The 14,324-nt window shown below is 40.9% G+C and overlaps 1 protein-coding gene across 2 annotated transcripts; it reads right to left on the reverse strand.

The window, feature by feature from the left end:
- Positions 1-1,752: 1,752 nt before the first annotated feature.
- GMNN (geminin DNA replication inhibitor) lies at positions 1,753-7,633 on the reverse strand. 2 transcript variants are annotated; one of them, XM_021528662.4, is made up of 7 exons: positions 7,581-7,633; positions 6,927-6,991; positions 5,181-5,279; positions 4,731-4,863; positions 4,007-4,089; positions 3,816-3,926; positions 1,753-2,259 (listed from the first exon to the last, which is right to left on the reverse strand). In XM_021528662.4, the coding sequence occupies exons 2-7, from the start codon at positions 6,981-6,983 to the stop codon at positions 2,056-2,058; spliced, it is 687 nt and encodes a 228-aa protein (XP_021384337.1). In that variant the 5' UTR covers positions 6,984-6,991; positions 7,581-7,633; the 3' UTR covers positions 1,753-2,055. The 2 variants fall into 2 exon arrangements, with proteins under 2 accessions (XP_021384337.1, XP_021384338.1); XM_021528663.4 differs by lacking the exon at positions 7,581-7,633 and adding an exon at positions 7,071-7,236.
- Positions 7,634-14,324: the final 6,691 nt, after the last annotated feature.

Consider the following 14,324-nt stretch of genomic DNA (forward strand, 5'->3'; position numbering starts at 1 on the left):
TTGCAGAACTTCCACGATTTACTTGTACACATTCTATTTCAACAGAAGGATCCAGCATATCAAGAGACTGTCACATCTTTTATTTAAATAAAAATCAATCCCAAAAAAACCATAAGATTTAAACCTAATAAGCATTCCCCTGATTGACATAAAAATAAACACAGATGCAAATACTGCACACAAATTCTGGATTTGTCTCTCTGGCAGTTCTCTTCCAACAGCCCCTGTAGTACAGCAGCTTACACAGCAGGAACTGAAACAGTGGAAAAGCTGCACTTGCTGTCTCATTTTGGTCTCCTAGTCATGCCACAGAAGTCCCTTCTTCCCTTCTACAGCCTCTGCAAATAAAATATGCCTGATGTCCAAAAATAAAGCCACCTCCAAAAAAATTAGTTAATACAATCAACAACTTAAACTAAATTGAACTGCAAAGAACAATTATATCAAAGTGAAAATGCTTCTTTACTTACTAATTTTGAATGACTTTAAGACAGTTGCTTAGAATCTGAGCTAGGAGAGGTCTAAGTCATTTGACAAGCATTACCCACTTCTTAACAGAAAACCAAGGTTACTCTACAAAACATTTGACTAGCACAGTTTTATTTCTTCTTCAAAACAGCATCAGTGCAAGATAAAGGACATGCCTTTATCACCTTTTCAGCACTGTGATGGAAAAGAATATGTCTAAGCACTCCCTGGTGCACACATTGGAAGATACAATCTTGTGCTACAAAGTTCACAATATTTTGTGATGCCTCATTTTCTAGTTAGCATGCTTGAGGTAAAACGGCAGCCAGGAGTATTACCTCCTACAATGGTTTCTGACATTTCCTGGATGTCAGGACAGAAAGCAGTTGTAAAACATCTGTTAACTTATCAACGGCCACAAGAAAGTAAAACAGAAGGAACATAAAAGGTGCCAATCCAATAGCTCCGGAGTCATTCACACATACCCTGAAGCAACCATCTTTGGCAAGGCCAGAGAGATCCACAAACCAGGATGCTTCTATTCACTTCCACCTCCTGAAAGGCACGCAGCTTTAAGCTCCTCCCAAGATATGGTGACAGGTACCATTGTTAAAGCTTTGCCACAGAACAACTGTCCCAAGTTCACTCAGTAGTAGAAAATCTATATCCAGTTTCTCTCCCGCTCCATCACAGCCCATGCAGATACCAGATAAGGCGCTCAAGACCCTTTCTATTCCTGTAAACCTTTCAGAACCTTAGTAAAAGGGTGTCTCATCTCCTGGTAAATACCAGAGCAGTACCTTGAAAACAATGTTTCCTTTCAGAATAGCACAAAGTATTGGCTGCTTTGTCTCCACCTAGTTTTCAGCACAGCTGCTAATGGGACCAAGAACACACCACCTTCTCTTCATAAGCCAATTAAAGTATTACTAAAATAAAAGGTCTAATATATCCTACTCAAGCTCTCATTACACAGCTTGCAAAATGCCTCCTTAGAAGGCAGAGGAAATGAATTTTTAAAAATCAAATCTAACTGACCTTTAGATTTTGACTCTATTACCCAGGAAGATTTTCTGAAACCTCACCAACAGCACACAAATTTTTGCTTTTCCCCTGCCTTCTCTATCCACAAAAAAAGCAATTTTGTTCTCCAGAATTCTGCAAACCTAAAAAAGAACTAAAAACTGCCCAGGCATGCCCCCAAAACCTTGAAAGCTTCCATCAATAGGAGTCATAATTGGTTTAAACCAAGGATTATCCATTCCCCTGTCAATTAAAACACTATTTTGGTAATGCAAAGATTTATTTATCAATTTTCATGCATCATGTCAGACCAACTGATAAGAAAGATATTTACACAACAGTTGAAATACACAGTATTTGTGTTTCATACAAATAACTACATGCAGCCTGTAGTAAACTTTCCATGCATTATTCAGATGCTTCTCCCACTGCTACATAATTCCAGTTAAAAATACCAGCATCTGCAATGCTCCCACAGGAGTTTCTATACCTGAGGTTTAGTATACCCTTTCAAAAGGAAATCTGCAATTAAAAGCCACATACATAAGCCCTTTTTAAAGGTTGTCATTCCAGTTGCACATGGCTTACTTCCTTTGAAGGAAGATCTGATCTATTCTCTCTTAAGCCAGACAATACTTGAGATGGCTCTTCTTCAGAAGGGCTGTCTGCCTCATCTCCACAGTTATGCTCTTCATTCTCCTGTCTGGATTCCTCTAGAGCCAGACTCTCCAGCGTCTCAAGACTGTCAGGTGCTTGCCCAGTTAGCCTCTGCAAAGAGAAGGCAGTGAATTTAATATTTTTTATCCTTAACTATGAAATAGTGAAAGAAGACCCTGCATACTAAATTAAGTAAACTAATCACCTTCATTTGGAGGTTGTTGATATATTCAAAACATTCCTCAGTTATAAAAATCTTAAGACAACTTCAACTCAAATTACTACTTCTTCCAAACCACATTTGCTTTGTTCAATTTTTCTTAAATTCTTCAGTAGGACAGGTTTTATCTCAGGCGACCTAAAACATGGGAAACTGGTTCCCAAGTATTTGCTATAGTACCATATAGATTTAATTTTAGAAAAATTACTGTACAACTAATTTACTCCATTTTTAGTTAGAGATGAAGCTACATTAAGTCTAGATGAGCTTTGAGACCCAGCAGTCTCTAGCACTTGATCAACATAGAAGTTCCTCACCCTAACCAGATCTAAGGAAGATAAATAGGACTGTAAGGCTGGTTTTGAAGCTTCTGGTTGTTTGATGTATCCTTAACCTCATTTAAGCCTCAGAAGGAAGCAGCTGACACCTAATAAGTCATCATAACTTCTGAGAAACTGTAAAAAAGTTTTCAACTATATTAGTTCAAGTCCTCAAGTGATGTAATTTCTGCCAGTGGGTTTATCACTAACAAACGGTACTCCCAAATACCAAAAAAGTCAAGTGTAGAAAAACAGTCTTTCAAGGCTGATCAAAATAACTGCACTAACTGAAAAGTAACTTGATGAAGTTTAATTCTTGATTAGACAAGTTCCTTGCAATAATATTTTATTTTGTTTCTGCCTCCCAGTCTAGTCAAAGATTCAAAGTGTTTGCCAGGCACCCAGCTTAATGAGAGCTTAATTCCTGCAAAAACAACCTGAAAGCCACATCAAGGTTCCACAGCTATCTATGTATTCATCACAGCTTCAGTGGCTCTTAAAAAGAATCCACTCCTGCTAAAGGAGCCATGGAATTAGTGACACAAGTACTTACCCCAAAGAATTCTCAAAGAAAGCCGTTAGGAAATTTATGAGTTTATGAACCCTAGAGACTCTGTGTACAGCCCTTTTTGGGCAGTCAAACTAGCACTGTGCCTTCACAGGAAAACCTTGACCTTAAAGAGCATAGTGCTCCCTCTCACTGCTCTACTTTGTGACTGTTTTAAGTTTAGTTTCTCAAAGGACACAGCCAGTACCAACCTATTAAGCAGCACATGAATTTAAAGCCACCCCAAAAAATGTAAAAGTCAACTCTTCCTTCCCTTATCACAGTCACCAACATGCAAATCCTGTTCTGTTAAGAGAGCAGGTTGAATCCCTCCTTCTGAAAACAACCCTCTTAGTACTCTCATTACTCCTATAGGTTCTAAGATGGGAAAAAAATCATCCCCTAGAAGGAGCTCTTTAACTCTAGAATTAGAGCAATTCTGCAGGAAACAGGTCAAAGAGCAGTTTAAAATGAATAGTCATGTTAGCACATGTAACAGAAGTCATGATTCATTATAAACACCTTGGCTGGTTTCTCACTTTTTTGTTCTACAACATTAACTGAAAATTGCTTTGAGTACCTCAATCACACCGGTCATATAATGGACATGCTCAGCAAGGGTCATGAGCTCTTCATTTTCTTCTTTTAGGCGGGCAATTTCACCATCCTTCTGCTCAATTTCTTTGTGCAACTGAGTTCAAATAACAAAATGTCAGAAGAGGAAGACAATAACCAGGTAACTTTAGCAATCAGGCATCTCTGAGTACCTACCTTTTCATTTTCTTGAAGCACTTCAAACAGAGCCTTCCTCCTTTCTTCAGCCACTTCTTTCCAATATTGAGATGAAGGATCTCCTGAAGTTAGAGGCTACAGTAAGTCCATGGCTCTTAAGAGCACCTTAAGATATTTAACTTGTATACAAGTATTCTATGAGCTGTGATACTGAGAACTCGCTCTGTATAATGCTTTCAAAGATTAGTTGTATAACTGCAACTAGTGACACAAGCTTACAGGAAACAGATCCTACACTGCATTCATAGCTGTACAGTGCCAAGCTGCCTCAAGCAGGGCAGCAGGCTCTGCAAGATGGCCACATTTGCAAATGCTGCTCTGAATGTGTGCTTTATGGAAGACAGAAGTGCTACTTCCAAAGTCACTGTCCACACTGGGCATAATGGTACTGAGAAACTGCTGTGGCAGAACAGGCTTTCAATTCAACTTATTAGTCACTAGAAACTGATAGGCCAGCCAAAATAACAAACTACAAGACTCCTTAATACAGCTGCACACCATGCTTCTCAGCTACTGGTTATCATGAACTAATTCTTAACATCTATATTTAATATAGAGGATAAGTATCATCACCTCCTGCTAGACATTATGAAAAACCCACAAAACCCTTATCTAAATGACACAGGAAATATGTTTCAAGTAGTACTCCAGCAGCAGCATAGCATTTAAAGTGCAAGAAAACATTTCAGGAATTACCACATACCTTTCATCATGAGATCTTCAGCTTGAACGACATCATTCTCATTCTCTTGTTCCTTGTCCACAAACACCTCAGCTTTACAAGCCTTTGAGGCAAATTTGTTATTACAGAGTTTCCTTTTGACTGAAGATTTCTTCTGCATAAAACATGGGCAGGTTTGAGTTTAGAGGAACATCTCAGCCTACATAAAAATACAAACTTCTAAGCCTGCAAGTAAGTCCCCAAATCCTGCTTTCTTCACATTATAGTTCCAGTTCAGACATCTTCCTTAATACCCAAAAAACTCAAATTGTTAGGTTTTAATATTTTTTATTACTAGAACAAGCTTAAGTTGTGTCACTCTAGTTAGCACATTATATTTTTCAAATCTATTAGTTTTCAGTTAACAGCTCAAAAGCACTTCACTATGACTAGAAATAATTCCATATTTACAGATGATCTTTTAGTTTATACCTCATTAGGCCTGCCAACCAGGTTGCCAGATGCTGAAGGCTGAATCATTTTAAGAGTTGGTCTTTGGGCAGCACTGCATGTGGTATCTGTGAGGTACTTCTGAAAAGACAAAAATGGTTCAGAGAGTAGCCACTCTTCTTTACATAAACCGAAAATTAGGAATCCATCATCCTTCCATTAAGGTAACACAATTTTTCTTTTCAAGACAAAAAAATGACCCTGTAGCTTATATTAAGGCTTTTGTAATGAAGGGATCTAATTTTTTGTAGCAGAGACAGATCTTTACAACAGGAAGCTACATCAATCCCTGCCTCTTCAGAAATATTTACCTTTCATAAAAACTGGAGCAGAAATACTCTGATTAGATTTCAAGACCAGTGACTTTAGCTGGACCTCTCAAACTTGAGTTTGAGAGCAGCAGTCTGACTTTTGGGGACAGGGACCAAACTGATTGCAGTTGCAAGGTTACGTGGTGGCACATCAGGATCAGGTAGTAGCTGTTTTTGTAACCTATGAATACACCGTCAAACAGTGCTCATTTAAATAGATGTGTTACTTTGATTATCCATTAAAATGGATCAAAAGTTTCTTTGTGTCGATCCAGACAGGCTATTGTTTTGTCTAACCAGTATGTTTATCACCCTTCCTATCATGCATAAATGCCTCTTTCCTGCATCAAAGCTTTCTGATTGGGTTGGTTACACTGCCACCATGGGATAGCAAACAATGGCAGACAACCAAGCAAGAACAGCCAGGATACAATGCCACACCAGCGTGAGAAAGTCACCAATTCACACCGTACTTCATAGGACAAGAGCTCGCATTTCCCACGGTAGTTTCTGCCACCAATTATCCTACTGTTCCACTAAAGGACAAACATTAACTGCTGTGGGAACAAGAATCACACCGTGTGTCAGACACTGCTTGCTGTTACTTAGGATTAGAGTCAAGTATATTCTGCCAAGAAATTATTGGCCAATACTCAAGTTAACCCACTGAAAGGTTAAAAAGCCACACAGAGCAATTTATACCCTAGAGACACTATGGGACAAGAGTGCCATAAATCAGACCTATCAGCAGTTCTCATTAATACCTGAAACTTACATTCCAGTCATTGTGCGTCATCATACAAGAATTACCAGCCTCTATTATATACAGTTTTGTAGCAGTCTGATTAGGGCCTACGTTAAAAGATTTACCAAGAAAAGTTACTATAGTTTGTACCTAATCAGTTAGCTCTTAAAAACCTAAATTGTTTAAGCATTTCCACCAATTCCAAGGCAACTATTATGAAGGTGATTTTAGAAAGTGAACCGCCTGCTTGAATATTTCAGTTAAATCATGTCCAACACAAGACAGAACTCTTCAGAAGTTCCCACCCATAAAGAACAGCCTACAAAACCTACTCTACAACCCCTAAGCATAAGCCAGACAGATTCAGTAAGCAAAGGCACATAGTCAGGACAAACAAACCAAACCAACCCTGAAAAATTAAACGGAGACAGTAAGCTCAGTGTCAAAGTAAAAAGGACTTGCTGAGCAATAGGAAAAAAAGTAGTCATAAGCACATATACCCAAGCAGGACAGCATGTTCCCAGCCACATTGTCTGCCAGGAGGTTACTCAAGCCAAATGGACATAGGCCAGGTGGAAGCACATTGCAACAGATCCCTTTATATTCCTTCAGTGGACAGAGAAGCTTGTGTCAGACAGAGAGGTACTAGCTTCCAGGCTTTAAAACCTATACCTGCAAAGATCCTGAGGACTGTTCTGCGGTCAGTTTTTGTTTCATTTTGGAATTCATGAGATCAACTGCAATAGAAAAACAGCGAAATTAATACGGCATCCCCCTACTCCTGAAGTTCGGGAAACACTAGTTAGAGAACACTACCATTTCGGACTGTCGGCTTTCATTGCTGCCCTAAGCAGTCGGCCATGCACGGCGCCGTCTGCGGGCCCCTCCAGGGCCGCTCCCGAGGTCGCGGCCGAGCCGCGAGGGGCGGGAGGGCGGCGCGGAGCCCAACCCGGAGCGGCCTCCCCGCCGGGCGGCCGGGGGCGCGCCGGGCGGCCGGGGGCGCGCCGGGCGGCCGGGGGCGCGCCGGGCGGCCGGGGGCGCGCCGGGCGGCCGGGGGGCGCGGGGCACGCAGCGCGCCAGCCCCGCCCTCCGCGCCGCGGCCAATGACGAGCAGCGAGGCAGGAGCCCGCCAACGCCCGAACTCAGCCACGGAGCCTCGCGGCCCCAAGGCATGGCCGGTGGCGGCGGCTCAACCGAGATGGAGAGCAGCCCCTTCCCTTCCCGTGCCCTCCCGGTGTCCCGCTCCCGAGCCCGGTGCCCCGCTCCCGAGCCCGGTGCCCCGCTCCCGAGCCCGGTGTCCCGGCCCCTCCCGCCGGCCCCGCTCACCGCCGGCCGCTCCCGCGCGGACCCCGCAGCGCGCGCTCGCACACCCAGACGCCTTCTCGCGCCCGGCGCGCGGCTATAAGGAGCGCGCCGGAGGTCACGTGACCCGGGGGCCCTCTCCGAGCCAATCGCGGGCCGCGCTGCCCCCGCCCCGCGCGCCGAGCCCGGCGCTGAGGGGGCGCGCGCTGCTGCGCGGTGTCCTGCGGCCTTTGGGGGCTTCTGGCGTTGGGTTTTTTTTTTGTTTGTTTTACATATAAAGGAGTTGTGCCAAATTAGATTTAATCACGTCTCCGCTTATTCTCATCACTCCTATCTAAACACGGTACATCCTGCGCAACCGGGGAAGAAAATTAGCAGTGTTAAGCCACAATAACTGCTACACAACACTAATTTAATGCATGATATAGACTACAGCTCTTATGAAGTACGCCTAAGGCGGGCTGTTGAATTTGTTAGAAGCCAATTGACAATTATATTCTTGCAAATATTTGCACATTTATCTTTTATTTATACTAATAGTATCTTCTGCTGACTTGTGAATAAACAGTTTGTTGAGTTAAGGACACATTCCTTGCAATCAAGGTCTCACAGAATCAGCTATCAACATTTTTCCCAGGCAATATGATGGAGCTATTAGAAATTAGGACAATTACAGAGAGAAGTATTTCTTTAGCTTGCTATTCTGTCAGTCTCCTGTTTGGAAATAAATTCTATGGCATTTAAGAGAATGTTTTAAGTAGAGTGTCATGGTCCGACGAAAGCAAGAAAGGCAGAACATAAAAAAAGATGCATTAGGAAATCTTTAAACAAGGATAAGGAAATAAAGCTTCTCTCTCTCATTCAGTCTCTCATTGACCTATTTAAATTTTCATTGTCCACAATATCCTTTGGCAAGTACCTCTAGAGCTCAAATAACCTTTGGTCTGAAGAACTCCATCCTTTTTTTTTTTTTTCCCTTTGAACCTGATTCCGATATTGTCACTTGATGTCCCCAGTTCTTGTACTGGAAGGGACAACAAACAACCTGCCCTCATCTAGGCCACTGTTAACAAACTGCTCTCCAGTTCTCTTTCCCAGGCCTGCTTAGCTATTCCTGGCAGGAAAGCTATTCCATCTTCCTGCTCTTTTGTGAACTGTATGGCATTTGATTTGCCACTGCTGAACACAGGGCTGGCATTTCTATGGAAAAATCTGCCATAACTTTGAGATCTTATTCTTGAAATTAAGATATTTTTCTTATGCATATTCTTTGATGTTTATCTGCATTGAATTTCATTGCTGTATTTGCCCATCCCTCAATTCCATAATGCCCTTCTGCAGTCTTTCAGTCAGGTCCCTTCTTGTAATCTTGAATAATACAGTGTCATAAGCAAGCTGTCACCTCAGTAAGCTTTGTCTTCTATACAGCAAATGAAAAGGGCACATGCAGAAATGTAATATAAATTAACATCGTTCTGTTATAGTGCTAAAAAAAAAAGTTCATGCTCTTATGCTAGTTTAATTCTTGTTGATTCTGCAAGAAAATTTGAAATTTCCAGGTTTCAAAACATTAGCAGATATTCTTAACTGGTTTTAGATGCACACAAATCCTACCAGCATTGAATGTCCTTTCAGAAAAACCTCAATACAGGTAGTTCCTATATAAGCACAATATAAAAACATTCCTATTTTTACATGTTATGTTTTCTTACACATAAATTTAAAAACCCAATAAAAACTATCCTAAACATTTAAATTAGACATATGCATCAATTTCTATCATAAATCATACTTAAGAGGCATTGTATGCATTTTATGGCTCCAATATATAAACTGTACATCTTGTAAATACTATGTTTTCAAATTAAACTTTCCCAGATGTTACCTTTTCAAAATTCAGGTTTAATTCATAAAAAAATTCAGATGGATTTACAGTTCAGAAGTAGAATAACTGCTTTTGGTAATTGGAAAGGTCTGAGGTAGTGGGAGATGGTTCTGATGTGACAGTCTTGTTTGTTTTTCTTTTTAATTTCTTCCTTACTGGAGGCATACAATCTGGAGGTTTATTACAAAGCTGCCACTCCTTCAATTTATCCAGCTGAAGGACGTGTCCTCTTATGAACTACCATGTCCCAGAGTTCAGCCTCTTCAGTTCAAAAGGTTTGTAAAGAACTCCATCACCATCTCAGAAAGAATACTGAGTTTTTTATTAGAAGCTTATTCATAGCCTTAATTTTGGGAAACCAGTATAATTATATAAAAACCTCACAAAAAAAAAAAAAAAAAAAAAAAAAAAAAAAAAAAAAGCATCCAGGTTGTTTTACTGCAATAATTTCGCTTTGGTAGCCAAAGTTCCAAAGTTTTAATTTAAACAGGGATTAAGGCATTTTTACATGCAAAAATCTGTCAACCCAGTGCTAGCAGAATACATTTTTTCTTCAGACTGAGCGCAATAAAATGCATTTCAGCTTGTTTGTTTCATAAAAAATAAAACCCTCTGTCATGAATACTTATGACTATTTGCACTTCAAGTGAGCCTAAGCAAACATGCCAAGGTTTCCCACAGAGCTCAGCCAATTTGTTAGATTACTCATGGCAGCAGAGAATGTGTACTTTTTAGAGCTTTTGTATTTCATTGCTGTCAATAAATGTTATCAGTTTTTACAGCAAATGACGACTGAAAAAAAGCTCCTTGGAGGGCTTCATGTGCCTGGGAATGTGGGAATAGGTGGGCCTCCAGCAGGTTGGGAGTCCTGTATTGCTTACATGCCAGTGTGTGGAAACTTCCTAAGCATTGCAGAGGGAGAGTCCAGACTTGGATATCTGAACCAAGCGCTGGCAAGGACGTATTTGTACTTGACAATCACACTGTGCCTTCTGTCAAGGCCTTTCTGTACTCTGCACTTGATGATCTAGCTCTGGGCTGCTTAAGGACTCCTTATTTCTACCTACCACGTTAAGTACAAGTAAACCACATTGCGCCTTTTAAAAATGTTGTGTACTATGTTATTAAATAAATATCACAAAAGAGCTCCTATTTGTTAGTGTTTACTGTAAGCCGTGACTGTAAGTGTTTTGGATGCAGAAGAACACTCTGGGTTGGATGCAGAGGAACACCAGTGCAGGCACTGTGGTGTTGAGCCTGACACACGGGAATGTCTCACGCGGTCCTGCCCTGGCCGCAACCCTGCAAAGGGGGCGGGGAAGGAAGCCCCGAGGCCGCCTTTGGAATCCTTGAACCAGTTAAGACGTGTGACCCTCAGGGTCCCTCGGTGATGTTATCTTGTCCCTCCTGTCCAATATTTATTTCAGGGATGAGAGGGCTCCCCGCAGTCCGCCGGGTGACAGTAGGTGGCAGCGTGGCATCACGCTTCCCCTCCCTCCGCCTCTTGTTTTTCCGTCCTGCTTCGTGTGTTACCGACAAGAAGTTCAAGGCTTGTCTTCTTTTCCCTGGGTTAACCGGCATGGAAGGCTGCAGGTAATGAAACTCATGGATTATATACACGGCACACTCCAGGTATCATTCATAAGGCCGACCGGGCTTCGATCATGGTCATTGTTAATAATTATATCATTCCAGAGCATACACAAATTTCATGTATTAGAACAAAAGATTGTCCTGTAAACCGTAATCCTGAGTGCTTCAGAGGTGAAAAGTTAAAAGAAAAATCTACATCTCACCTGGTTATTTTTTTTCCCTAGTTAAGTACTGTGTGAGATACTAAGACATCCTTTAAGACACTGTCAGGTCCTAATCCACAGTTTAAAAAAAAAATAATTATAAAAGTGCTTTAATGTTTAAAAATTGAACATGCTCTATAAAGGCTACAAATTGATAATAAACTAAAGCTACTGTTGACTGTGAGTATTTAGAATATATTTTACAGACTGAACAAATATAACAAGATTTTTCAAATTTTACCCTTCTTCTTACAAGCATCTGCTGATCAAACACAAAACCTACATTATTTAGAATCTCACATGCCCAAGAACTAATGTCCCGTTTTATGACCAAAGACCCCTGAAACTAGAAGGTGAGACATAAAGAAGTGACAAATGAAGCTTAATATTGTAGCATCAGTTGTGCAGTGGAGTGCTGGTTTTGGCAGGGGTAGAGTTAATTTTCTTCTGTCCACCACTGTCCATCACAACAAGAAGTGGACAGTGGTGGACAACCCAAATCATTCTATGATTCTGTGATTCTTACTGGGTCCAGAACACAATATAAGCAATGTTATACACATTAAACTCTGACATTTCTTGGTACAAAAGCATTCCTCTTATGTCTTAGAAACTAATGTTTTCTCTGAATGCAGAAAAGAGTGAATCAGTACGTTATGAAGCATATGAGTTTTAATTACCACCTAATTTGTCTTGTTTGAATTTGCAAAGAATACTAATTTCTTTTTGTCTGATGCATAAATATTTGGCACTGAATTAATCATAGTTCTGTTTTTGAAGCAAGTAGCTTCAGGGCTGATTCTACTTCTAACATACAGTACAGTATGTGTGGAATGTACAGAAGAAAGATGACAGAATCCCATCTCTTCCTAAATATGTTTAAAACATGCATAACAATTTGTGAAAATCTATTAAAAACTAATTGTTAATATGAAATTATTAATTTTTAAGTAACTAATCATTAAGCTGAAATTTAAGAGCAGAGGCATTAGAGTACAATCTTGCCCACACGCTTATGAGTAAACATGTAATTCTGAAAACAGGAATTAGACTCTGAAATTACTGAAATTTTAGGAAAAAGAAACTCAAAATGAAAAGGTGTATCTGTAAAGTTATTAATAGTTTTTAATTTACAGAAAAAGCACAGTGCTTGATTTCACTGAAAACAGTGAGGATATGATATCACGGTGATGAGAAAATACCAGTTTCTCAGAGCATAGCCAGCAACCCGATATTCTAAACTTTCATTGCTTCTCAAAATTCCATGACTCACTTTCTCCCCAAGGAATATATTGTTGCGACGAGTACATGACTACCTTCACACGGGCCATTCCCCATGCTGCTGGATTCTGTATTTCTGCAGGATGGCAGCCCTGATGCTGGCAACCCCAGTCCTCAGAGGGGTCTGTGTGCACCTGACTCCTCCAAGGGTACAGGACTGCAGCTACATGGTGTTGTACACAGTCCTCCACACTCTGGGGAGAAGCCTCAAGGACACCAGCTGATTTGTCTGTGCTGTGCTAACCAAGCAGAGGCTGACCCACTCTGCTGGCTGTTTTACTCAGCCTGGATTTATCGTGCACAAGAAACACTATTTTTGCTGTGTTATGGGATTTAAAACTAAAAAAAGAGAACTATTACTGCATAAAATGCCACAACCTGTTGTCAGGTTTGTTTTGTATAACATGCACATTTGTTTCTTCTCTGTGATAAGCCTTATTTTGTTTTAAATTATATTTTAAGAGAGGAAGTCTGTCACTGGATAGAGTGTTACAGTTGCAAAATACACACCCAGCTTCAAGGGCCACAAGCTTCTCTTATAAATGATGCAATATTGCATAACCACTATGAAGCATAACAATAATATGCAATTATGCAGTCAAGAGAATTATGGATCAATAGGATACAAATATTTACTTTGCTAAGTCTTAAATCTTCCTTCATTAAGAGATGTTACTTATTGACATATGTTTTAACTAACATTATGAGATTTTTCTACCCTATGAGTTTCATCATTGTGCAAAAAGTAGCACAACTATATAAAAATAGGACAAGACCCAACCACTACTCATGAATTTATTAGTGCAAATATTTCTGCATGTAAACGTATAATGAATATACTTTACTCATTTGCATAAATGTTGTTGGGGTACCTTTACTAGACAATGAGCCAAAAGGAAAAAGAAATCTCTGAGTTTGCTAAAGAAAGGAAGTCATCTATCTAAGGAGGAGCAACAGTCTTTACAGAAGGAGCCTGGAGTGATTCCAGCTCCCCATCCCTTTCAGGATTTCATCAGCCTGAGTTTGCAGAAGACAGGTGGTGGCTGCTTAACACGTAATACTTTGTACACAGACACACACAGTCATATCTATACATGTATATTTCATCTAAGTATATGTATTCCTGTCCTCATAGCTCTACTATAAAGCCCTCCAGAAGAAAAAGTGCTCTTACATCAGCACTACATTTGACAAAAATTTTTGGATGCATTCCTCGGCCTGGGGCTGAGCAGCTGCCCAATCTCTTGTGACTGCATCCCGATACTCAAAAGGGCAGCTGGAGTCCCTGGGCTGGAAGAAAACGCCTTCCTTTCCCCTCCGCAGGTGGGCAAGGCGCCAGCTCCCTCCGCGGGCCTTCTGTGCCGGGGCAATCCCCACGCCAGGCGGTGCCGAGCTCTCGCTGTGCTGGCACAAAAAGGGTCACAGGCCAAGCGTGAGTCATGGCTTAAAATAGCAGCGGGCGCAAGACTGCAGCACAAAATGTCGCACAGGGCAGCGTGGAAAACAAAACTGGACCAAGCTGGCTGGAAGAGTAGTTATCTAAGCGCGGCTCTCCTCAAGGACAGACTGATGTTATAGTTAAACAACTCCGTCAGTCTGAAAAAGCCACAGAAGTGCAGAGCCCGTGTAATCCTCCTATTTACCTGCATTGCTTTTTAGCACCAAATAAAGGGTTATTTTCAATCGGCATTGCCCATTAGGACTGAACAGCAATCTCTTAAGTACGTAAAAATTATCTGTTTCTGCTCTGTTCTTGTTCAAACAGCAGAGGAATGTGTGGTCAATGCCTGTGTCGGGGAAGGCAAG

The sequence above is a fragment of the Lonchura striata genome, chromosome 2 (assembly GCF_050655825.1).
Source record: "Lonchura striata isolate lonStrDom1 chromosome 2, ASM5065582v1, whole genome shotgun sequence".
NCBI lineage: Eukaryota > Metazoa > Chordata > Aves > Passeriformes > Estrildidae > Lonchura > Lonchura striata.